At 47.1% G+C, this 26,632-nt stretch overlaps 1 protein-coding gene across 1 annotated transcript in view; it reads left to right on the top strand.

The window, feature by feature from the left end:
* The window catches only part of LOC141975265 (maestro heat-like repeat-containing protein family member 2B), a 77,246-nt gene that overhangs the window by 1,927 nt on the left and 48,687 nt on the right, over nt 1–26,632 (top strand). Inside the window, 11 exon segments of the mRNA XM_074935564.1 lie at nt 479–583; nt 5,035–5,158; nt 6,608–6,717; nt 7,554–7,706; nt 8,881–9,035; nt 15,846–15,983; nt 16,204–16,315; nt 18,442–18,588; nt 19,769–19,951; nt 20,839–20,994; nt 21,492–21,626. Coding sequence (XP_074791665.1) covers nt 479–583; nt 5,035–5,158; nt 6,608–6,717; nt 7,554–7,706; nt 8,881–9,035; nt 15,846–15,983; nt 16,204–16,315; nt 18,442–18,588; nt 19,769–19,951; nt 20,839–20,994; nt 21,492–21,626 — 1,518 coding nt within the window.

The raw sequence follows: 26,632 nt of genomic DNA, 5'->3' as shown, positions 1-26,632 counted from the left end.
AGACATGAACAGAATATCCTGAAGAGCTGAGGGGTGGGGAGTTTGATGCACCTTCAGTATAAAAATGAAGTTCTAAAAGGAGCTGGGCTGGGGGGACTTCTCTGCTCTTCTTCAAATTAATAAAAAGAAATGCTCCTCTCTGTCATTTGGCCACTCCACGTGGGAGAAGTTGCCCAGGAAACAGAACACAGCAGCAGACATCAAACAGCATGCAATGTGGTAGACAGCTCCCATCGGACAGTCTACAGGAGACCTCACGTACACAGGCCCAGATTCATCTCTCATGTAAATCCTTTGGCTTCAATCACTCAGAGGTGAATCTGGTCCCTGGGACTTCCATTAGACATGTAATTCCTTCGCTCCATGGAGGTCGGATGCTTTGGAGAGGGATTTTAGTGACAATTAAACCTGTTTAAGAGGAACTTTTGGGAGGGATTTTCTGGTACTAACTCTGTCCATTCCCCTGCTCTACCAAAAGCTATTAGAGACATGGCTCCGTTCAGAGAAGGAGTGGGAGAGAGAAAGGGCCTTGCAGGCCACCATCCAGCTGCTGACTGCCTATCAAGAGACAGTTCATAGCACAGTGAGTATAGCCTTCCTCTTCCTTGAGTTGACTTCCCTGCTTATATCCGATCTGACACTCAACGCAAATGCATGAAAAACACTTCCAGGGCAGCAGCTGGGATCTCAAAGTGACTAAGATCCCTCTGCTTCCATAAGAGAGAGGTTTACACAACAATGCTGTGACCACACTCCGGGCAGACTGCAAGAAGTAAAGGGCAGACAATCCCCCAAACTGATGGCTTATTCTAGAATTACATTCACCAAGTCAACAGCAAAAGAGCTTCCACCCTAGTTAACAAAATGCCAAACACGGTCCCCTTTTGGCATTCCAGACCTAGGCTCCCATCTAAACAGCCCAGTCTAATATAGTGAGGGGTTACTGAAAACCTGATTCACCATATGTGAGGTTCACCCATCATAAAAGACCAGATGCTTATCCCCAGGTCAATGTGAATCTCAGGTCTTTCCCAAATAGCATGCTGCCAGCCAATCCTTAATAACTAAATTGAAGATTTCTTCTTAAAAGAAAGAAGAGAGTTACAAATGGTTAAAAGATCAATATCCATATAAGTGACTGTCAATGTTCATAGTTCAGGATCACAACAGTGATGGAATAAACTGCTGGCTTGTACAAGTCTCTCTGGAATCATCCCAACAGATCAGACTCCAAAGGCAGCTAAGATGTAAAGTCTGTTAGTTTTTCCATGCATTTTCCAGGTTCTTTCAAATGATGATTTGGAAGCTCTCTGTCTTATGGCTTACACTTTCCCTGTTCAAAGTTTCAGCAGACTAGAGATGACAGGATGAGGCCCGAGCCTTCTCTTTTCTAGCTATTCTAGCAGGCTGACAAGCCTACCTCACAAAAATGGTTACAGCAGGACCTTCCCCCGAGAAAGACTAGGCAATGCAGATCGCCTCCTGTACTTGGCTTTGAAGCTAATCTTCTATTGCGTGTGCATACACAGTAAACTAGTTACTCATTCGCATAAGGTGATTAGCCGTTCTTCCATTATAACACAGAGAGTTAAGCTGAAGACAATGTAGAAATTATTAGTTTCCTGCAGTATCTTACATCTTTGATTTTAAGGTTAACTGAACACCTTGCATACATAATGAAGACCTGAAAGGGAATGAGCATCTACAAGCTAATTTGGTTACATAGTGAAACTGCTAACCGCGTATAGATCAACACAGACAAATAGGCTTAGCATCTATTGTTCATTTTTGAATGAGTTGATGTTTGCTTGTCTAATCCATCTCTTTGAAATTCACATGCAAGTGAACTGTCTTGATACAGTGGAAGTGCCTCTTGTTAAGTTATTATGGGTCATACACAGGTTGCCTGGTCTGCCAGTGTCACAAATGCATTCTTGGTTCTTATGCTCCCAGGGTGGTAAAGGAAAATTTCTATTTAACCAGCTAAGAACATAAAACATAAGAATGGCTAACCTGCCTCCCACAAAAGAATGGTTCATCTGGCCCAGTATCCTGTCTTCTGACTGCATTGTGTGAAGATATGCTTCCTTTGGTTTGTTTTAAACCTGCTGCCTTTTAATTTCATTGGGGGACCTCTTGGTCTTGTGTTAGGTGAAGGGCTAAATAACACTTCCTTATTGACTTTCTCTACACCAGTCATGATTTTATAGACCTCTAGCATATTCCCTCTTAGTCGTCTCTTTTCCAAGCTGAAACGTCACTCCTTTTTTAATCTCCCTTGGGTGAGAAGTTATCCCATAGGCCTAATTTTTGTTGCTCTTCTCCGTATTTCTTCCCATTCTAACACATCTTTTTTGAGATGAGATGACCAAAACTGCACGCAGTACTCAAGGTGTGGGGGTCCTGTAGATTCATATCGTGGCATAATGATATTTGCTGTCTTCTTATCGATCCCTTTCCTAAGGGTTCCTAACATGTTGTTAACTTTTTTGACTGCATGTTGAGCGGCTGCTTTCAGAGAACTGTACACAATGACTCTGAGGTCTCTTTCTTGAGTGATAACAGCTAATTTAGACCCCATCCATTTCTATGTACAATTGGGATTATGTTTTCCAAAGTGCATTACCCAGTACGGTACAGGAATCAGGGGCACAATGTTACCAGATGTGCCTGTTACTTTGGGGTAGGCTCATTGATTAGGGTTACTCTTCTTGGGGGGAGGGGGAGGGTCTGTAATTCTATTACTGTGCTGCTTATGTCACTTGTGTGTTCCTATGGAGCTCTACTCCTTCCTTCTGCAAGTCCCCTCCCAATGGAGCTGCCCTGCAGGACCTCGGTTCCCCAGGGCTGGGTCCCTCCAGCCCTAGAACTAGATGAACACGCGCGCACGCACGCACACACTAGCAGAGCAAGTGTGAGCGGACCAGGTCCATCAGCCCTCTCCAGCTGATCCTCTCGTGTGTCCCTGTGCTCACTGGGCTGGGTTACGCAGCACTTTCAGCTGCTCCCCTGTCAAGGTTCCTCCCCCACTCTGAACTCTAGGGTACAGATGTGGGGACCTGCATGAAAAAAACCTCCTAAGCTTATCTTTACCAGCTTAGGTCAAAACTTCCCCAAGGTACAAAATATTCCACCCTTTGTCCTTGGATTGGCTGCTACCACCACCAAACAAATACTGGTTACTGGGGAAGAGCTGTTTGGACACGTCTTTCCCCCCAAAATACTTCCCAAAACCACAAGGTTTGGTAAAAAGCCTCACCAATTTGCCTAGGTGACTACAGACCCAGACCCTTGGATCTTAAGAACAATGAACAATCCTTCAGTTTTCTTACAAAAAGACTTTTAATAGAAATAGAAGTAAATAGAAATAAAAAAAATCCCCCCTGTAAAATCAGGATGGTAGATACCTTACAGGGTAATTAGATTCAAAACATAGAGAACCCCTCTAGGCAAAAACCTTAAGTTACAAAAAAGATACACAGACAGAAATAGTTATTCTATTCAGCACAATTCTTTTCTCAGCCATTTAAAGAAATCATAATCTAACACGTACCTAGCTAGATTACTTACTAAAAGTTCTAAGGCTTCATTCCTGGTCTATCCCCGGCAAAGACAGAATATAGACAGACACACAGACCCTTTGTTTCTCTTCCTCCTCCCAGCTTTTTAAAGTATCTTGTTTCCTCATTGGTCATTTTGGTCAGGTGCCAGCGAGGTTACCTTTAGCTTCTTAACCCTTTACAGGTGAGAGGAGATTTCCTCTGGCCAGGAGGGATTTTAAAGGGGTTTACCCTTCCCTTTATATTTATGACATCCCCTCTTTTGTGCCCCAAGTTTAACACATCCCTATCCCACTTTCACGTTACAATTGTACTGGTAGTAACCCACTTCATGAGCAAACCCCACAGTATTTTTGGGCGCTACCGGGATCTTTAGCTTAGGTAAAAGAAGTTGCTGCAGAGTAAATGGGGGAAGCGGAAAATACAGAGTAAAATTTGGAGAGAAAGAGAGAGAGAGAGAGAGAGAGAAGCAACCAGCTGAACCATAAAAGTTATTTATTGAATAATAGTGATAACTACACAAGGAGGGCTAAACAAACATAATGGTTACATTTGAAAGGTTAATACCTGAGGAAGAAAAGAAAACGGAGGGGCGAGGGGGGGGGAATCTCACCCACTCCATGAGGCTTGAACTCGGTGGGGTTCCCAGGTGATGGTGGTAGCTCAGGGTCCTGAGTGCTGGAGACAGGCAGAGGCCCCCGCATGATCAGTCAGGAGATGGAATCCCAGTGGAACTGATGCAGAGTTTGGGTCTATACATCAGAACCCTTACTTGGGCATAGGTAGGGGGGTTTGTAGAGAAAATACAGTGGTTCAAGGGAGAACACTAGATTTGTTTATGGGTAAACTGATGGGTTTTCAAGGGTTTTCTTTAGGCTAGACAATAGGAGCTGATCGCTCTTGGGTATGGGTGGTGGTTTTTTCCAGGGAGCTCACAAGACAACTAGGCTGCTTCAGTATTTTAGGATAATAAAGATTTATTACTAGAATTGGTCTGATAATTGCTGAGCTAGGTGTGTGCAGGCGTAGGTTCATTAGCATCTGGAGCAGGGATTCCCATGATGCAGTGCGTCCCTGCTTTTCTGGTCCCAGAGTTGAGTGCGGTTCTCTGTCCCTCATTCTTCATGCTAATTCCTATCCCATCTTTCATGCAGATGAGGCTAGGGGAGTTGTCTCTGTTCTTCATTCTGTATGCAAATGGAGATGTCTTAATCTTGTCACCCTTCTCAGGAGGGGTCTAGGTGTGTCTCCCAACACCCTTCATTGTTCTCTGCAAGCCTTTTCTCTGATGGGTTTTGGTTCCAACAGAGACTGGTGGGGGCGGGGGGTGTCTTTCATGAGTCAGACAGGCTAGATACTGCGCCCTGGTTCCCCAAAAACACAGAGCTGACTGGTCTGAACAATAAGGATGGCAAGTGAAGTCTAGTCCAACTGGAGACCATTCATTCTTCGTTTTTCGTTCTTTTTTCATTAGACTCAGGGAACTTTTGATGGGTTTGGATCTCTGATTGGACTAATAGCACCATACAGCTGTGATTCGCTGGCCACGTCCCGTCAGTGGGTGGTTGACTGTATCAGCTGCCTTCTCTGTATACAAGGTGAGGAGACCATTAGCAGGTATAAGGAATTCTTCACCTTCTTTCACTGTTGTAATGTCCATTTGTCTGCCTATCTAGTTCTTTCTGTCCTGTCTGTTGTCGCTTAGACAGAATGGTGGGCATCTTGTAAATACCTCATTAGAAGAGAAGATTCTGATGTGTAAAGAGCCTAGCACACTTTTGGGAACTGTACAACTAATCAATGGTCTGCATACAGGTAGATAAGCGCTAAATTCCTTCGGGCTTGTCTACACAGGGACACTAAGGAAAGTTAATCCAAATGAACTAAAGGTGTCCATTTAAAGTGCATGAGGTAAATGTCATTAAACACATGTGTGGATGCTCGGATTCTGAATTAAAATGGGCCTTATTAATTGTAGTGAATTCCATGAATGAAACTAACCTGAATGAAGGCCACTTTAATTCTAAATAAGTGTGTCCCCATAGGTGTTGAATGAAGTTTAACTAATGCATTTTGAAAATGAATGTGGATTAGCTTTCTTGAATATCTCCATGGAGACAAGCCCTTGGTACTAAACATTTTCATTCTCTTTCCCCTGCCACTGGCTGGATTGGAGGGGTTTCCTGGAATAATTCTGTAAACAAAAAGTTCTTCCAGCAGCCCTCTGTCATGAGCATTCAGAGCTATTGGAGTGAGTAGAGGCCATTTTTCCCCTCTGTGAAAGAGTAGGATATTCTTTTCACCTAATGGTTAGATGATAAGGGATAGAGCTTGGTTATCGTTTAAGGCCATTTCCAATGAGGGTGACCAGACAGCAAATGTGAAACCTCGGGACAGGGGGTGGGGGGGGAAGAGGAGTCTATATAAGAAAAAGACCCCAAAATGGGGACTGTCCCTATAAAATCGGGACCCCTGGTCACCCTATTTCCAATTATTCTTAATCAGTCCTAAAAACAGTGTTGGTGATTCAGAAACAGAATAAAGGACTCCAACCTTTGAATGTACGACATAGTAATCCCAGCATTGTTTAGAAGTGACTGATGAGCCTGGGTTTCTTGCCGAAGTTTTTTGTCTATCCCCGTCTCTTTTACAAGGAGAGTTTGGGGGAGGGATTCACCTCTAAACTGGAACCTCTGATCTACCTGCATGAGTTGCACTTGAATAGGAGCTGAGATGTAAATAGTGAGAGCAGAGAGACTACTGAAACCAGGCACCCACAGAAAGCTGCTCCAAGCTGAACACAGAGCTTGTTCAATCCTGGATCATTCACAATAACATACCACGACTGGTAACGTTCAGACATTTCAGGGTGTAATCCCGACTCCATTCCAGTCACCAGGAGTTTTGCCATTGACTTCAGTGGGGCCAAGATTTTACACTATGCTGATGACAACATAGCACATGGATCCTCCCGTATGAAGAACCATGCAGTAGGGGTTCAGTTTCCTTAATCGTTACAGTACTTTTTCTCCTTTTCTCCACTCCAGGCCAGTCCATAAACCTGGGCTCAGCAGAGGAGGAGTTGAGATGTCTCTGTGAAGCAGTAACAGCTCCAGACCCCGAGGCTCTGTTTCAGGCATCTTCCAAAATGGCCAGGGTAACTGACTCAAAAAGCTTGTGCGGATGTGCGAGTGACCGGCCACCGTTCATTTGACATTTGCTCTTTCATGATGCCTTTCCGTACTCGGAGCGAGCTGTGGGAGCGGGGCGTTGGTTGCTAGTAACCAGCAAGATGCTTTTCATAGATGTGTGCTCTGAATGCCACGTAAAAACCAGATTCCACAGAATGTTGCACGCCCATGAAAATGCGCACGCAGATGCACACACATGTACCTATCCAGCAGGGCCGGCTCTTGCTTTTTCACTGATCCAGAGCAGTGAAGCACAAAAAAATAATGAAATAAAAGAGCCCCCATGCCGCCCTAAGATTGTCCGGAACACCACCCCTTGCAATCTGCCGCCCCAAGCACGAGCTTCCTCGGCGGGTGCCTGGAGCCGGCCCTGCCATCCAGCCATCCAGGAGAAAAACTGTGTTAGTGGAACATCAAGCTGAGAAACCACCCAGGATTCATTCTGTCACCTTGTGGGTTTGCCTTCGCCGATATTTGTGTGCACGCCTCTCTTGACTGACTTCTATGTGCTGTAAAAAGATGCAGTGTATGTAAGAGACTACAAAGGGGAAACTTACCTCCTGCATATCCAGTACAATGTTGTGCTAACTATGCAACAGAGTCTTTGCCTCTAACCTGATATCATCAGTGTAGAAGACAAAAATGTAGTCTATAGACTAGAGAGAGAATTGTAATCCCAAATGGCGAGCTAGACAGGAGGCTAATTCGCCATTTGCTGATGCAGGTATATATATTTTTCCATTTTTAAAAGTGCTGGAGCCAAACATCATTGCGGTCTCTCCTGGTTTTGATTTGTTCCCAGGTTGTTAGTGAGTACTTTCCCTCCGAACAGGCCACAGACTTTATTGCGGCCACATTGGGTGGTCTGCTGTCTGCTAGCCCCACCTGTGCCACGGCAGCTGGACTGTGGATGAAGATCATCCTGAAGGAGTGTGGAGATGCCATGCTGGACCAGGTAAAACTGGGAACTGGAGAGCTTTTCTGCCTAAACTCTAGGCTTTTTGATCTTTGCCCTCATGTGTAAGGAAGAAAAATCTGCTGTTTCTCCCCCTCGGACATAGAGTCGATTCCATCTCTGTTCCTACCCTAAGATAGGCAATGGCAGAATCAATAGCAGTAGACCGAGATAATCCAAGGGAAAAGGAAGATGGTTGGTTATTTATTGGTCTAGCTTGTTGCCACAGTATTCAGCCAAGAAAGGCTTGAGAAAACAGACTCTGGGGAAAATACAAGAAGACAGAATGACTGGCACTTGGAGGCCTCCAGGTATTAGGAGGCCTATGGCTAAGAGCTACATGGATTAAAAAGAGCACTGGGCTATTGCCACCATCTTGCCAGGTTTCTGAGCCTGGGCTCCAGCCCGAGCAGGAACAGCTCCACTTTTAGCCCCATCATGCAAGCCCCACAGGCCCAGGTTGACCTGAGCTCTGAAACTCAGTGCTGTGGGATTTTTTTGCTGTGTAGACCTACCCTCCCTTTAAGAAGAGGAGGAGGGAGGGAGAAAACTCTAGTGTCTTTGGGATCCACTATTTATATGCCTTATTCTGGAACCCAGTGCATTAGAGCTAGATGAAAGGAGCTCTCCACAAATCTTCTAACAAGGCTGGTGAAAGGCCTCAGGACAGGGATCCCTCGCAGCACAACTGCCATGTTTGCACAGTGTTTTGAAGATGTGAAGGGCTAGGAATGAATATGAGAGGTAGTCCCCTGTTCACAGTCCCAGGCATTTACACACTGTCTTTAAAGCACTTGCATATTTTGTGCTTGTGGTTGTTGATGAGCTCTGCATTCTTCGAGGCAAATGGTCAGATTTGGCTGCTTAAATCACACCTGCAAAATCTGGGCAAGCAAAGCCGCCTTTTGTGCATGTGAACTGGTTTATGTAATGCATAGCTGGGCACCACCACATTAAATAACCTGGTATGTCTATGTGTGTGTCAGTGTTAATTTTTACAGCAGTGAGTGGGCAATTTGTGTGGGTTCAAGTTACGCAGACGTATTTGAACATTTGCTTCTTGAAGTGAGGCATTTCTAAAAAAGCAGCAAATGGCTAAAGAAAGGTTTTGATTCTGTAGACTGAATGGAGAGAAAGAAAAAGGGACATTTCTTTCTGGTTTTGTTCCTTCCAGGTGCCCGATATCCTGGCTATACTATATCGCCACATGCCTACTATCCAGGAGGGCAGCTTGAGGCAGTTCCTGGTGGAGGCAGTGTCCATTTTAGCTCACCATCACCAAGAGGCAGTGATCTCCAGCCTCCTCAGCAAAGGTCTGCCGATGGACAGGTATATACCGCTACCTATTGCATTCATCTTGGTAAAACATGGATCCCACAGCTTTACTAGGAGATGTAGGGCTTCATTTAAGCAGCAGACAGTTTGGGATCATTCCTAAGGGTTAATAGCCTGGCTCTTTCTGCAGGAAGGTCCAAGAACATGTTAAGTTGGGGTGCGGAGAGAAATTAAGTGTCATCCTGTTTCCATTCATTAATAGCTGCTTTGACATCCTAAAGACCTATTTTTACTGGTATAACTGGAGTGTATTGTTGGAAACATCTACCTCTCTAGACGCCTGAATTGAGCTCACTCTGGAAATGAGCAGTGGCTGTTGGTTTCCTGGTAGCATGACAGCTTCAGGTGCAAATCCCTGGCTGATTGCAAAGACTAGGGCCAATATTATCATCAGACCTCTGCTTGGCATCAGTGAGGGTGTGGCCGCCAGAGCAGAATTGCCACCCTTGGTACTTAAAAGTGGACTGGAAGCAGATCCATCATTTCATTTAAAGATCCCTAACTGAGTTATCAGTGATCAGTGCTGGAATCTAAGATCATGAGAACGGCCATACTGGGTCAGACCAAAAGGCCATCTAGGCCAGTAGTCTGTCTTGCGACCGTGACCAGTGCCACATGCCCCAGAGGAAATGAACACAACAGGTCATTGTCAAGTGATCCATCCCCTGTTGCCCAGTCCCAGCTTCTGGCAAACAGAGGGTAGGGGCACCATTTGTGAAGGGGACCTAGGATGGCCATGAATATTCGTTCTCATAGTTGTATGTCCATCTAGTAGGAATCTGGCTTTTCTTTCATCCACTTGCCTTCCAAACCCTAGCTCTTTGGGAGCCACATGCTCATGATTCCATATTGACTGGGAAGTGGAGCAAACAGGAAGTGAGGTTGGTGCTCTGTGTCCTGTTCTTCTGAAGTCTAGTATTAATGGTTAGGCTGCAGGAAGACTAGGTCACTTAACTTAGTTCTGTAACTGGAAACTCCATATTTAAACACGAGGAGCGTTAAAGGAGGACAGGACTCCTAACTCTCTCATCATAGGCAAGGAGAACATTTGGTCTTTACTAAAATATGACACATTCAGTGTGAGCCACAAAAGTGTCCAGGGCTCACCTGTAACTTCTGTTAAACTGCAGTGACACCGCTGAGCTGTGGAGATCTCTGGGGGGAGACCCCTTGCTTGCCACTCAAGTCCTACAAGCCCTAATAGAGAAGATAAAGACTCCAACAAGAACAGAAGGCAGCATCACCTCAGAGACAGAAATTGACAGGCATTTGGCAGCTGCTGAACCTCTCTCAGTAAGTTAGATGACAGACACGTCTTTCAGGCTTTCCTGTGCCCTGTGACAATCCCGCTGATGGAAAGCGGGAAGTGTGGTATAATATTGGTGTGTGGGCACTTCTCCTCTGATGGACTGTTTCCCTGAGTCCGGCTCTGCTGTCTGTGGAACAAATACGGCAGTTTTAGAAACGTTACTGATTTACTTAATACTCTCTGGCCATTAGAAAGTCTTTGGAGCAGGTTTCTCACAGTGCTTTGCAAATCTTCCTTTGGACTCACAGCATGCCTTGGGAGGTCATACACATTTGTACAGATGTGGGAAAGTGAGCCACGAGTTAAGCAAGTTGCTCGCTGTCATTCAAGTTACTGGCAGAAGGGAGAATTTAGTACAGCAGATATCAGAAGGGGAGACAGGGTGTGATGGCGTTGGGAAGAGATCTCCTTTTTTACCATGCTCTCCTTTCAGGCAACATGTGCCATCTTTGAGGTGGTGTCAGCCCTGCAGTCGAGCAAAGCTGTGCAGGAACTGCTCCCAGAGTTGTTTCCTGTTCTCCTGCAGCAGGTCAGCCAAACCCTCGGACAAAAGCTGCCTTTGCCAACGAGAAGCAGCCCGAGCCAATTCCGAAGAGGGCTACAACTTACTGAGGGGAACCCTTGCCGGTAATTAGAAGGAAGGGAGAGAAACAAAGAGAATTCCAGTAGAGTTGTGTGACGCTCCCCAGGAGCTCCCAGGGTTACGAGGCACCTTACCATCACATGCCCTTCGAGTGAGGAAGTCTTGTCTGTGCCTGCTGTGGGTCAGTTCCCTGAAACTACCAGGCTCTGGCAAAACAAACGCTGCCACCCAGGCCTCCTCAGACCTCAGTCTCTTTGTACAGGTTAATGACAGGCACACACCAACCCCCGAGTCTTCTGACCATTCCGTAGAGTGTCCAGCCCTTTATCCACTGAACTCCCACAGAATGATCAGGCCTGCTGTTCCCAATGGAACAGGACACACCAGTTTATTACTTCTACTTTAGACTCTACACTAGATACTTATACTCTGTACTGCAAAACTCACAGCACCTAGATATATTTCTAGTGAAAACAAGAACCGAGATTCTCAAAGAACAGAGATTCCAGTGACCGTGAGTAAGAATGCAAGCAAAAAATGGTTACATTTCAAATGAAATCATAACCTGCTCCTAGAAACTAAACTTAACCAACAGGTTAACCTCCTGTCTAAAGATGTTTCTCACCCAAAGTTCTCAACCAAGCCTGATCGCGACCCCTCTTTCATGAAGCAAACTCGCGGTCCATCTACTTCCTAAGTGAAAGATGTCCCCCAAACAGACTAGAGCAAACCTTTGATGTGTACCCCAAAATTGGGTCCCCACCCCCTGTCTACTTCCTGCTACTTTTCTTTCTTTGAAGTTCTCACAGGCCTTCTCAACTGAATGTGAACCCTACATGCTTAATGTACATGAAAACAAAGAGATGGATAAACATTTCTTGCCTGAAAGAAAACTATTTTGTCACCTTTCCTGGTGACTAGTCCCGAGACACAGATCCTAAGAATGTAATTTTCAATGCATATCCATGACTCTTGACACAGCATCTGTACATGCGTTTCACAATGATATTGGTGACATGGGCTTTTATTTGAGACTCATGGGGCAATCTTTTAGTGAGCTAGAATGTACGTACCAGGCCCCTCGGCACCCACTCTGTGCCCCTCACCAGTTAACACTAAGATTCCTGAGTCCTCAGTTGACTTCAGCTCTGGTAGCACATTCATGTACATTTCCCACCAATCTCACAACATTATTAGTTTCTCTTCTTGTTGTGTTTCTTTATTCCATGCCAACAAGGTGCTCAAATTACAGACTTCATGGTTTTATAATGTCTCTGAATTTTCCTAGGAAACCAGGATCTCAGCTCTGTTCACAGATGGGCAGCAGGTATCAAATAAACATAAGGAAGTACTACTTCACACAACACACGGTCAACCTGTGGAACTCATTGCCAAGGGGTGTTGTGAAGGCCAAAAGTATAACTGGGTTTAAAAAAAAAAAAGAATTAGATAAGTTCATGGAGAACAGGTCCATCAATGGCTATTAGGCAAGATGGTCAGGGATGCAACCCCAAGCTCTGGGTGTCCCTAGGCCTCTGACCGCCAGAAACTGAGACTGGACAACAGGGATTGGATCATTTCATGATTGCCCTGTTCTGTTCATTCCTGCTGAAGAAGCTGGCATAGACCACTGTTGGAAGACAGTGTACTGGACTAGATGGACCATTGGACTGACCCAGTAAGGCTGATCTTATGTAGTGGCCACAGTGGGTCAGGTTTTCAAGATGGGTGCCTCAGTTTTGTCCACAAAACTTGAATTTGTTCAGATGGATGGGTACCTACCTATGTGATTGCTGGCGCTGCAGACACTAGTATATATTCTGCTCATGCTGTTGGCCCATGTGCAGGCCCATTTTAGGTACCTATATGTGATGGGGTGGTAGGCTGTGCCCCGGCCTCTTCCATGGACACAGACTGCTCTGAGTCCCTCCAAAGTGTTCTAGGGATGCCTGCTCCTGAGATGCTGGTGGTAAGGGCTCTGATGACTGTTTGACCCCAATGGATGATCTTAAGTCACCTTTACGCTTGACCTTTGTTTTCTTTCTCCTCCCTCTTGTCTATACTTTCGTGTCTAGGTTCCTCCAGCCCCTTTACATATATTTCCTCTTTACCTGGCCCTTCAGGTTTTATTTCCGCCCTCCTGGGCCTCCATACCTGCCTTGGTGTCCCTGTTAGAAAGGGATTCCAGTCCATGCCCAGTAGAAGGCAGTGGGGCAATCCATCCACTACCCCTACATGTTTCTGCCTAAACTTCCCCTTAATTTTCAGAGTCACCTCTGCCATTGGGCAGAATTTATTGTCCCCATGGACCTGGTATTCAGTTTTGATCCTACCTCTGGGAAGTATCCAGTGGGGTTTCACTAACTCCTGCCTGATTAGCAAACAGGATGAAGCTGTGTCCATTAGTCCCTTTGGTGGCTCCTCCCTACCCAGACCGATACGGTAGATACTTTCTTTTTTCTTCCCTGCCTGGGAGTCTTGTCCCAACCACAAAACTGGGCAAACCCACAGTCCATTTTCAGACAGTCTCTTTTTAGATGTCCTTCAGGTCCATGTCGGAAGCACACCGTAGGCCAAGCTTCCACTACAGTTCCTTGAGGCTCCTCCCTCTTCTTCTTGCTGCCCTTCCCAGCTGTAGGCACTCTGGTCCTTCTCAAATCTAGTCCCTTAAACCACTGACTCACTCTGGGAATGTCCGCCTCTGCAAATTCCTCTCACTTTAACTGTGGGGTCCAGATGAACTGGCTGGCGCCAAAGAACCCATACTCGGGTATGCTCAGGGAGACTCTGAAGAAACTTGCAGAACCATGCAGTCCATGATCTCCCCCACAGTCTGAGTATCTGGCCTTACCAATGAGTGGCCCAATCTTTTAATTTCTGTCCAAATGCACAGAGGCATAATCCCTCAATCCATCTTTCAACTCTACATTTCTGGCAGTACTTTTCCGTGGACAGGCCCCACCTCGTCCAGCATGGCTGCCTTAATCATGTCATAATCTCTTGCCTGCTCATCACTAAAAGCCCTATATGTGCTTCCCCGGTTAAATAGGGTGTCAGTTGAAGGGCCCACATTGTTCTGTCCCTAGGAGGTCTCACTGCTCCTCCTTGAAGAGTAACCAAAAACACATTGGGGTTGTTCGCAGGTCCCATTTTACAGTCTGATCTCCTGTGCCTGGTTTCCATTTCCTGTCATGGGACTCACCAAACTTTGGAGGAGTTGTTGCCAGACCTGGGCTTGCTCCCGTATAAATTCCTGCCGACTCTTTTGCTGTTAAACCTCCCAGGCAAGGAAAGGCTGTTTTTCTGTCTGCTGGGATTGTTGGAAGGTCTGTCGGGTCTTCTACACCAGTGGTCTCCAAACTAGGGTGCGCGGGATGATCCCGGGGGGTGCGTGGCAGCAGTAGCGCCGCCGGACTGCACTCCGCCATTTTTTTCCTTCGGCAGCAGCTCTGCACGTCCACGGCTGGTGCTCCCCTCTGGCGGCCCGCCTGCGGCAGGTCTTCCATCGGTGGCGCGTCTGCGGCAGGTCACCCTGGAGGTGCGTGAGCCAAAACGTTTGGAGACCACTGTTCTACACCAGCAGTTCTCAACCGGGCCGGTTTTAGGGGGTCTGCCAAGCAGGGTTGGCTTTAGACTAGCTGGGGCTCAGGGCAGAAAGCTGAAGCCTTGAGCCCAGCACCTGCACTAAAGCCCCAAGTCCCTGCACCCTGTGGGGTTAAAATCTGGAGCCAGGAGCCCCAAACTCTGATGCCTGGCGGGGCAGAGGCCTGGAACTGGGCCATGGAGTATTTCTAGCATGTTGAGGGTTGGGGGAGGCTCAGAAACAGAAAGGTTGAGAACCCCTGTTCTACACTTCTCTTTGCTGCTTCATCGCCCATTTCAGTGTTCCCTCCATCACCTGGACTGCCAAACCTCTACACCGGCTTCTCCAACAGGCTCTCCATTTGCATAGATAACAGGGAAATCCCTGATGAGCCCCCAGCTGTGACAGAGAGGGGTGTTGCACCCCCACATCTTCCACAAACACAGACCGCGTTAAGACTTTTTTGCTTGTAAACAGCAACGTATAGTCTATTTAATCCTCCTACCAATACATAGCACCTTTATATTGTATCTCAACTTTCTAAACTCTTCTCCAAAAGTCAGGTGGGGGGTAAGGTGTTTCCACTCAGAGACCTCACTTTGTCAGGCTCTCCTAGCTTTTTGTCTTTCTGTTTCTCTTAGGGTGACCAGACAGCAAGTGTGAAAAATCAGGATGGGGGTGGGGGCGGGGAGGGAATAGGCACCTGTATAAGATAAAGCCCCAAATATCGGGACATCTGGTCACCCAAGTTTCTTTCTGTCTGTTCCCTTCAGAGGGCTCCTGCCCATGTCCTTTTATACAGTTTACCTGTTAATGGAATGATTGGTTCCTTGACTCACTAGCCCCAATCTGACCTCGTAATCAGGTACACCTCTATCCAATTAGGCCTTCTGTGAGGAACCGAATTAGTACGAATAGTGACCAGAGTGCTGACTCAAGTGCAAACCCTCAGCACTCTGTCACCTCATATCTGGAGATATGACCCCAAAATGTCCATTAGTGATCACCACACTCTATGCCCCCTGTTTCTGGGTCCTGATCATGTATCTTTTCCATATCACTATACTCTGCTAGTGCCCATACTCCTTGCAGAAAGAGAAAAAGGACTGCAAAATTTTGTCCCTAGCAAAACTAGTCCTATGAGATGTATGAGACTGAAACTTACCTCCCAGCATCAAGTCCTTCCAGGGACACTGGTGTCCAGGACATTGCCAATGGATGAACTGCCGATTGAACAGCAGACCTGAGAAGTAACTGAAGCTTCCTGACTCTCTGTTCAAGCTGCACCTTCCTCCTGATTGCTGCAGTTCTGTGCCTCTCTTTCCCCAGGCTTTCTATCAAAGCATTAGAATCTGTGCTTTTCAAGGGTGGGAATGAGAGACTGGTGAGAGCGCTCAGGAAGCAGAGGACTTGGACTCTTGTGGAAAACCCCAAGACTCACCATGAGGGAGTGTGTCTGCTGGTGAGGTAAGAGATCTAGAAGGCATCATTTTATCCTTGGGAATGAGTAGCCAATAGAGTGGCTGAGAGGGAACCTCCCGTTTATAGTTTTGTGGGCAGGGGGTGCGGGGGTGTCCTGGGTGGAAACACACAGCTCCCACTCCTAGCTATCAGAGCTGTATGCTCAGAGCAGCTGAGTTTTTGAAGTGTGCAATCTAGCCCATGAGCGGTTTCTTTTGTCTTCCAGTCTTCTGCTAAGATCTGGACTCATAACACCTGAGATCATACAGAGCCTCCTCCCCTGGGTGAATTCCCCCTCAGAAAACCACCGAGTCACCAGCACAGCTTTCCTTGCCCAGGTAAGACACAGGGCTCTGAAGAGCAGTTTCACCATTAGACTCTTGTCTGCCTTTCTTTCGGGAGTTGTACAGTTCAGTTCATAGGAGTAATTGTCATTTTAGACAGTAGAAGAGGTCCTCCTTTATATGGAAACCTCACCAGGGACTTCACGATACCTTTCTGAGTCCTTCTCTCTCTGTGGTTTTTATTGCCGTCATTGCCTATACTAGCTACACAACCACAGGTGCTGGCTGAGAGAGATACGGACAGAGTTTGGATGAGTGGACCTCTTCTGCCAAGTCCTAGTGCTGATCCTAACCAACAGCTCCTGATTTTGGTTTAGCTCAGCACATCTTCTGAATGAACCGAGCGTCCTAATACTACCAACCAAGCAACCTACAACTACATTAATGTCTATCTTAGGTTCTCATTACTCTAGTATCTGAGGACCTCCAAACTCTTTAATGTCTGTATCCCCACCACACTCCTGCGAGGTAGGGAAGCACTATGTTTCCTATTTTACAGGCAGGGAACTGATGCACAGAAGGGCTAAGTGACTTGCCCAAGGTCACACAGGAAGTCTTTGAGGGAGCAGGAAATGGAACCTGGGTCTCCTAAGTCCTAGGCTAGTGTGGGGATACCTGCTGGAGCATCCTCCCTTTCCACAGTCTTCCTCCAACATCTGCATCATATTTCCCACTTATGCTAAGCAACTATCTTCGGGGCTTATCTGGTTCTAAGAAAAACAACCTCTCTGTGCCTGTGATGGGCTGTACCTGGGCTTTAAGGCTCCTTACAAGAGGCCCCGTGGTCCTACTACACCCTGCCCCAGGAAAAGAGCCCCCAATCTGGGTCTGTCTAGAGAGGCCTCATGAAAGCAGCCAATCCGAGCCCATCAGGCTCGGCTAAAAGGAGCTGAATGAGGAGAGGCTGAGGGAACTGGGAATGTTTAGTCAACGGAAGAGAAGAATGAGGGGGGATTTGATAGCTGCTTTCAACTACCTGAGAGGTGGTTCCAGAGAGGATGGTTCTAGACTATTCTCAGTGGTAGAAGAGGACAGGACAAGGAGTAATGGTCTCAAGTTGCAGTGGGGGAGGTTTAGGTTGGATATTAGGAAAAACTTTTTCACTAGGAGGGTGGTGAAACACTGGAATGCGTTACCTAGGGAGGTGGTAGAATCTCCTTCCTTGGAAGTTTTTAAGGTCAGGCTTGACAAAGCCCTGGCTGGGATGATTTGATTGGGGATTGGTCCTGCTTTGAGCAGGGGGTTGGACTAGATGACTTCCTGAGGTCCCTTCCAACCCTGATATTCTATGATTCTATGATTCTATGAAGGGCTTTAGCAGGTCAGTTTCTGGCAGGAACTGGAGGAGCAAGAAAGGGCGCTGCTCTCTGGCCACAGAAATTCAGGGGACAGCCAGAGTTTGATTCTGGCAGCCTTTACTTAAGCTGGGTTTTCAGGAAGAGAGTCCCGAAGAACTTTAACCCTGAGGTGAGGGTGAAGCTAAAACTGGCGGGTAGGAAGAAGCGACAATGAACTGAAATCAAGCAGTGCCTAGCTCCTGTTTATAGGATCCATGGTTTGGAACCCAGAGTTAGGGGCAGGCCCAGGTTCCCCTACCACCAACAGTGGCATAAGCCCCATGGAGGGGACAATGCTAATGGAGAGCTTGAACAAAGGGCAGAATGTAAAGGACCCAGAGCTGGGGCTGGAGACCCTAGTGAGGGCAATGGGACTGTTCTGGACTACCCCAGAAGGGGTTCATTTGGACTTTGGGACTCAGCCAGAGGCCTGAGCCACAGAAGACTCACTGAGGACAGCTGGCAGGGTGCACGAGGGGTGAGAAAAGGACTGTGATACCATACCCAGCCACTAAGAGGCTCTCAAGAGGTGAGTGGATCCCTAGTCTAGTGCCCAAAAGGAAAGCTCCATGTTTTGTAGACCTTTCTCATTTGTGTGGAATACTAAAGTTAGAGTGTATTATGTGCCAAGTATCAGAGGGGTAGCCATATTTGTCTGTAATCTCAAGACTGGGGCTGTAGGAGGACTCCTTGTTGTTTTTAGTGTATGACATGTCGGCTCAAATTCTATTCCCAATCTTAACGATCATATTGGGGCTAATGGACAGGTTGATTTTCTTTCAGCTAATGAGTGATCCCATGCTCAGGGAGAAGAAGTTCCTTAAGCAAGTCTTACACATCTTGGAAGAAAAGTCCCATGATAGGAACAGCATTGTCCGGCAGATGGCTGTAAGAGGCCTGGGAAATTTAGTCTATGGGGTGCCTGAGAAGGTAAGAGAGAATACTGACTAGAATGCAGCATAACTAGAGAAACCAAGGGAAATAATTGTTCGGAGTTTACAGAGGCTGCACACAATGCACTAGGCCAAATTTTGCTCTCTCACATAACCGAGTAACCTCTTTGCAGTCAATACAGAGCAAGCTAGATCCTTTGCTAAGCTGGGCATAAGCAAACAATCTGTGCACTTTAATATGACCATGTGTAAATGTCTCCATCTAGGAACAAAAAATGCAGGCTATACTTACAGGATGAGAGACTCTATGCCAAGAAGCAATGATGCTGAAAACCACTTGAGTCATGGCAGAGAATCAGTTGAACATAAGGTGTCCCAATGCAAAGTTGTGGCCAAAAGGGCTGAAATGACCTTAGAGGCATAAAGAGAGGAATCTTGACTAAGAGTAAAGAAGTTCTTTTCCCTCTGAATATGACGCTCATGTGAGCACTGCTGGACTGCTGTGTCCAGATCAGGTGTCCACAATTCAAGAAGGATGCTGATAAATTAGAGAGGATTCAGAGAAGAGTCCCAAGAATTCTCAAAGGATTGGAAAAGATACCTCTAGTGATAGACTCAGGGAGCTCAATCTATTTAGCTTTATAAAGAGAAGGTTAAGGAGTGACTTGAGGACAGTCTAGAACTACTCACATGGGGAGCACATTGTGAGAATGGGTTCTTCCCATTAGCAAACAAAGGGATAAGAAGATTCAATGGGGGAAAATGAAGCTAGACTAATTCAGACTGGTAATAAGGCATTGATTTTTAATGGTAATTTTAATTAACCATTGGAACAATTTACCAAGGGTTGTAGTGGATTCTCTGTCACTAGCAATTTTAAAATCAAGATTGAACGTTTTTCTAAAAGATACACTCTAGTTCCAACAGAGTCTATTTCGGGGAAGTTCAATGTTATGCAGGAGGTCAGACCGGATAATCACAAGGGTTCCTTTTGGCCTTGGAATCTAAGTAACTAGGAATCTAATAATAGGATGACACAGGTGTATTATGGCCCCGAGTTTGGCTCATTGTAGCTCGAACCTGGTCTGAAATATAGCTATAGGTCTCCGGGGGGTGGGAGGGGGAGATGAAATTCCCACAGCTTCATAACTGCTAAAGAAAACGTATTAGAAGTGTGATCAGTGATAAGTGTTCTTTAATGTCGTATGTTTGTCCAGGTGAAAAAGCACAAGAAGTTTCTTATGGTCATACTGATCAGGGCCTTAAGTGACCCTTTCAGTTCTGAAGTCATTGGCGAGAGCATGAAAGCAGTGGCCAAAGTCCTGAAGGAGCTGAAAGAGAAGGACATAGGTTCTTCCTTCAGAGACCTCACCCAACAGATCCGGACCTACTTTGACAACGTATGTGACCAGAACTCTCCAGCCCCAGTTCAACCGATCTTGATTAGACTCCATTTACTCCCTGGGCATTGCTCATGTCAGAGTGAAGAGATGTTTCGGCCCCAGGGAAGAGAGGTGTTTTACGGAGGAGGAGAACATTAGGAGGATGGGGATGACATCCCTGCTCCCACAGTCTCCCCCTTCTGTTCTTCTTTCTTGCCACTGAGAACCTCAAAGAAAGTCTGAATACTAGATTAGGTAGCTAGATAACCATGAAAAGGGGGTTCCAAGGTACAGTAGAGAGTGTTGGGCCTGCTCTATACCATTTTTACGTGAGAGGGTTGGAATGATTCCGTTTTGCAGAGAATTTTGAGATTTCAAATTTTGGTTTTGTTCCTATTTGTGGGAATCCCTCTCCCCAAACTTCAAAACTCTTTGTGAAACAGAATGACTATTCTCAGCCGAGCTCTTTTGAAAGCCTTGGGTCCGGGCAGTCTGCTCTCTGTGCTGGGAACCCAGGTGCTGGGAACCCAGGAAACTGTGGGAGCTAGAAGTGCCAGGGAGTTGCCAATTTGAGAGCCAGGGTCCCAGATGCTGGAGGTTTGGAAGCCCACGATCCCAGTCAGCCTGCTAGATGGGCTTCCAAGGAGCTGAATGGGTGCACTGGCAAGACAGCAGGCAGGTTTCCAAGGACCCCTGCCTGGCTTCTGGAGGAATTTCATCCAAATGGAACTGTCGCTAAAATAGTTTGATGAATCAGCAAATTCGAATCAAAAATTAGTTCATGAAAGTGTTTCCGACTAGCTGTAGTTGGAATCCCTCGACTTTAGCGTAGAAGAGATGGCTGTGCGAGGTACGTGATGTGATTGTCCCTTAGTTACTAACTTGTGGGGCTTTCTTGGCTGTAGGAGGACGATGCTCTTCGTTTATTGTCCTTTGTCCTGTTTGGCATCCTGGCCCGCCTGACCAAAAGAAAATGGAAGGGCTATTTCGCCGAGCAGGTTAGACAGAGCTGGGTCACACTTCTGCTGCACCTGCAAGACCCGAACCCCAGGGTTTCAGTGGTAAGACCGAGAGTGACTTATTTACTAAGCCAAAGGAATCTTCCTCCCAATGCCAGGGGAGCTCTACTATTCCTGCCTGCTGTGGAGGCCCAAATTCTCCCCTCAGTTCATTGCCCTCCTGCTGAGTCAGTTCCCGCCAGGTTGCTCCATGGCTGCCTCACCAGAATCCAGGATAGGTCCTGGGTCTGAGCCCGACAGCTCTCTATTCCTGTCTGTCTCTGCACCCCAGGCCCCTGCCTCCCCAGAACAGAAGAGAGACCTGGTGAAGCAGCTTTCATAAGTAGATCTGTTCCAAAAAGACATTGATGCTACCTCCAGGTTGCAGTGGAAGCTCTCCCCTCTATTAGTCATTCCTGCATGTTTTCTGCCAATTACATCCAGATGAATCCCTTTTTATCCTGGAATAGATGAGCAGTCAAGCAGATGAGTTCCCTTTGAATGACCAAAGCGCTCAGTAGGGAACAATTAAATGGTGTGACACGCTTTCTTTTTTTCAGGAATGCAGAGCTACGTTTCACCTCTGTGTCCCGTTTTTGGGACTGAAGAGGCTCCAAACTGCCGTGAATCAACACCTTGATGGCACAGCCGAGCTGAAGCCTGAAGAGCTCCAGGTGGACATTTGCAGACACCTTGTGAGTGAGCTGTTGAAGTGTCTGAGATTCTTGACTGGAGTGGCATGTGGTGGTGTAGAGGTGTGGAGGGGATGTGTGATGGGTAATGGAAATAACGGTCAGAGTGGGATATATGACTGAGGGTGACGGGAAATGTAAATCTGCCACAGATCCCCATTTTTCCCACGTCCACCCAGTCACCTGTTCTTTCTCTGATTTACCTGTGGCTCGTAAAAGCATGTGCTGGCAATCAAAGGGCACTTCTAGCCAGAGAGAGCTCATGTGTCCCTGATTTCCTCTAGGCCAAAGAGAATGCCGAGCTACTGGAGAACTTGTACAAAAGCACCATCACATACTTCTTTAGCAGCTGGGAAGAGATCCGGGCAGTTGCAGCCAAGTTAGCTGGTGAGAGATGATGCCCAGTGTCCCTTTTGGTATTCCCATTGAGGGAGAGAGAAAAAAATCCCACTGTGCAGCACTGAGCTGCCATTAATCTCTCTGTGCCTCAGCTTCCCATACATAAATGGGGAGGTTAATATCCCTACCTCTCCAGTGTGGTGGTCGGAGGAAATCATGACTTGCTATAAAGTGCTTTGGGATTATTGCAGGGAAAGCGCGGTGCAGTCATTTAGTAGTAGAGGCTGGGACACTGTCTCGTAGGGCATGTTTACACTTGGAGCTGGGGTCTAATTCCCAGCTTGATGAGACATACCCGCACTAGCTCTGAGTGCTAAAAATAGAGAGTAGCTGCGATGGCAGGAGCAGCAGGAGGTTTAACCGCCCCAAGTATGATCCCATCCAAACCCCAAAGTCGATTCTTAAGGTGGCTAGCTCCTCCCACTGCTCGTGCTGCTTTAGCTACATTCTAATTTTAGCATGCGAGCGCTGTGCGAGCTAGTGTGGGCCTGTCCCATTGAACTGGGAGTGATCCCCCTCGCTCAAAGTGCAGACCCACCCACAGTGTTGCTCAGTGCTCTTCACTACTACTTCATCATTGGGAGGCATGCAGCCCACCTGCCCTCAGCGCCTGCTGTGTCAGGTTCCTGGCCACACCACCTCGTCAAGGAGGCAAAAGGTTCCTCCGCTTTGGCCCTGTGCCCTCTTCTCCCAAGCATACCCAGGTGAGACAGGCAGGCATTGTGGCCTAAGTCTCACCTATCAGTCACCTTGTGGGATCCCTGCTTAGAACTCACTTATTCCTGGCCCCAGTCCTTTGCTCAGACCACTAGACCAAGACACTAGCTTAGTATGTCTCCAATAAGTGACAGCAGTGGCAAGAGGAACACAGACTCTTTAAAGCAAATGGGTTTTGTGTAAACATTCTTAAAAAAAAAATCTTTCTCATTCTCTTCAGTGTGGACTCTAAACTGCACTAGCATCCTCTTGCCCACAGCTCACCCTTAGGCCCACAGTAGGAGAGGCCAAAGACCTGTCTAGGGGCTGCTAATATCACTTTGCACTCAACAAGGGAAGGTTTTATTGTTGTTGTTGTTTGTTTTCCATTGTGTATTTAGGCATCATCCTGGAACACACAGACAGGCAGCGTATGAAATGGCTGGATCTGGAACATCTGCTGATGTGTAAGTAATAAATACAGCTGAAGTTCTGCTCATCCATGAGTTCTAAAGGAATTTAGCTGACAAGCAGCAGTAACCGATACCACTGGTGCAAAGTGCATCAGCCACACATCAAGGGACAAATTCACTCTCGCCCAGTAGAAAGTCAGCTTTAATTTCCCCTGAAGGAGGCAGCTGCAGAGGGTGTGATGTGAGTCCGTGCATCTCCTGGTTGTCCTGGCAAGGCCCCCTCTGCAGCCAGTGCTATCCACTCTTTGGGCTTTATTGGCTCTCTGTGGACTCCCCAGGTGAGGAGAAATTGTAGCCACTTTCTGCTACCCCAAATTTCCCACCAGCAATTTTTCTTCCAGTAGGTGCCCTGCATCCTGCACAAACCAGCTTGGACTTGGCCTCTGTTCAATTCCAGGGTTATTGGAGCTCAGACAGTGGCTCCTGAATAGAGATGGAAAATAAACTGAAAAGTGGAAGCTATTGAAACAATGGACCTTCTTCCATTTACAGCAGAGTGGATGACTTTCTGGTCGAGTCAGGGTCTTCCCGCTTGTTGGGAGCACGGAAGGGAGCCAATGGAGGAACCTAAAGCTTTCTTTGTATTGGAGAGCTTCTGTAGCGTGGTATTCAGAGGTAGTAAGTCTCCAGCTATTTCAGGCACAGGTGACAATATGAAAAGTGAGGCATATTCATCTCTCATGTATTTTCCATCCCAATAGAAGGACTGAGCCCAGTTTCACATTTTACCATGTGATCATTCTGCTCTGGTACTTCAAGATTCTGTGATCACGCTTAGCTGAGATTTGACAGTCTGTACACTAACATGTTGTCCTCTGTCATTTCAGCTCTCCACGTCCTCAAGAAAGACCCAAGTCCCTCTGTCCAGCTGGTGGCAACTGAGGTCCTAAATGACATCTGTCCTGGCCGAGTGCTTGGGGAATGAAGCGGGAGACAAAGAGAACAAGGCGCTCCAGTAGTATAAGGCCCTACCGTCAATCAAACGTTAACCCCACCCTTGGCCCTCGTAAGCTTTGCCCACCGGTCACTGGAAGTCCCAAGCCATGAGGTATTACTTCCAGGGTCAAGGCAGACAAATGACCGGAAGCAACGTGTGTCATGTGACCCCTCTAAGAACTCCTCCCATTGTCCTTTACCAATCGGGATGGGGTTTGCCCTGATAGGAACGCCCCAAGAGAAGATTTGACCAATCGGGGGAGTTCCGGGGCAGGATGACCTGTCTGGAAGTGGTTCGTGTGACCCCTCTAAGAATACCTCCCACCACCGTCTACCAATCAGTAGGGGTTTGAGCCACTGGGGACCACCCCGAGAGGAGGTCTGACCAATCATGGGGAGTTGTGGGATGGGGTGATCTGTCTGTAAGTGGTTTGTGTGACCCCTCTAAGAATTCCTCCCACCACTGTCTACCAATCAGTAGGGGTTTGAGCCACTGGGGACCACCCCGAGAGGAGGTCTGACCAATCATGGGGAGTTGCGGGGTGGGGTGATCTGTCTGGAAGTGGTTTGTGTGACCCCTCTAAGAATTCCTCCCACCGCCCTCTACCAATCAGGAAGGGTTTGAGCCACTGGGGACCACCCCGAGAGGAGGTCTGACCAATCATGGGGAGTTGCGGGGTGGGGTGATCTGTCTGGAAGTGGTTTGTGTGACCCCTCTAAGAATTCCTCCCACCGCCCTCTACCAATCAGGAGGGGTTTCAGCCACTGGGGACCACCCCGAGAGGAGATTTGACCAACTGGGGGGAGTTCCGGGGTGGAGTGACCCGTCTGGAAGTGCTTCGTGTGACCCCTCTAAGAACTCCTCCCACCACCTTCTACCAATCGCGATGGGTTTCGGCTGCAGAGGACTGCCCCGAGAAGAGATTTGACCAAAATGGGGCAGGTTCTCGGATTGGGTGAACCGTCCAGAAGAGGGTCATGTGAGCCCTCTAAGAACTCCTCCCAACGCCCTCTGCCAATCAGAGTGCAGCACCATCACCCCATAAGTCCCAGCGCTGGGCAGAGGACGCCATCTCTTACCAAGAAGACATGTTTTAGAAATTGTGGAAAGGCTGAGAGGAAACATGGACTCCTTTACCACCCCGTGAGACCTTCAGATTTTGTTTTAGCTCCGAGGACCTTTGGAGTTGTGTGGAGAAAGCGCTACGGCAGTGACGGTTCCGAGGAGGGCCCTTTGACTCAACCGTTGATGGATGCGTCGGAACCCGACCCCAAAATCCAAACCTTTGTGAGGCACCCCGATGAGTATGACAGCCTCTCATTGTCCATGCCCTAAAGTTGGAAGGCGATTGTGGCTTGGGGGAGTCACAAGGTGAACGGGAAAGACGGCGCTCAGGTAAATGAATGATTAAGAAGCGACGGTCGATCATGGGGGTGTAATGGGGTTAGGAATCGACCTGGCATTGCATAAATCTAAAAACAGGCAGTGGGGTGCTTACACTGTTTTTTGTCTGAAAATCTCTCAACAGCTCGACGATGCCTTTCTGGAGGCCTTTGAGAAGTTGCACATCGGTAGCCCTGTGGGAGTAAATCCATCGCGCATCAGCTGTTTTTGCTCCTGTCTGAGACCCAGATCTCAAGAGGAAAATCCAGAAAAGGACAAAAATGGAAGAATGAAGCAGCTCAGACTCCCTCATGGTAGGGATCATGGCATCCTTTGTTTCAGGCGGCTGTAAAAGATTGTGTTAAACCAGGCGATTAATAAAACTTATTTAAATGTGTCAGAATGAACGTGTCCCCCTCCATACTTGTGTTCGTAAAAGACGGTCCCAGGAACAGTCATGTCTCCACAGACGGCTCTGTTAAAGAAAATCTGTTAAACCCCCAGGAAAGTTGGGGGCTTTGACGGGGTCAATCTTCTTTTTCAAGTGGCCAAAAAGCATCATAAAACTTTAAATAGAAGACAGGTAAGAGCTTGGCTTTCACACCAGGATGCTTACACTTTACACAAACCAGCTCAAATACGTTTTAAAAGAACCAGGACCGTTGTTTCAGATGTGGACGCGCAATGGCAGGCAAATTTGGTCTGTATGCACCGCTTCTCCAAACACAACAGCGGTTTTAAGTACATCTTAACAGTGATAGACATTCTATCCAAATATGCCTGGGCCTTAGGCCTATAAGACAAGATGAGCGGTGAGGAATCCAAGGCCTTTAAAGCTATTTCTTGCCAAGGTGCGTGCCTCAAAAATGACAAACTAATCGGTGGAAAGAATTTTGAAACAAACCTTTTAGCAGATTGTTGAAACGGCAAAGCGTTCACGCTTTTTGTTACTAAAACCAAAGGAGCTTTTGAAAAAGGTTGTGAACAGACGTTTACCAATGAGATATTTATAGTGGATGAAGCCTTAACCAGGAGCCCGAGACCTGTATACCGATTAAAAGATTACGAGGGTGAGACAGTTACTGGATCTTTTTACCCTGAAGATTTACAAAAAGTAAACC

Source organism: Natator depressus, chromosome 20 (assembly GCF_965152275.1).
Source record: "Natator depressus isolate rNatDep1 chromosome 20, rNatDep2.hap1, whole genome shotgun sequence".
Taxonomy (NCBI): Eukaryota; Metazoa; Chordata; order Testudines; family Cheloniidae; genus Natator; species Natator depressus.
This window is presented reverse-complemented; position numbering and strand designations above follow the sequence as displayed.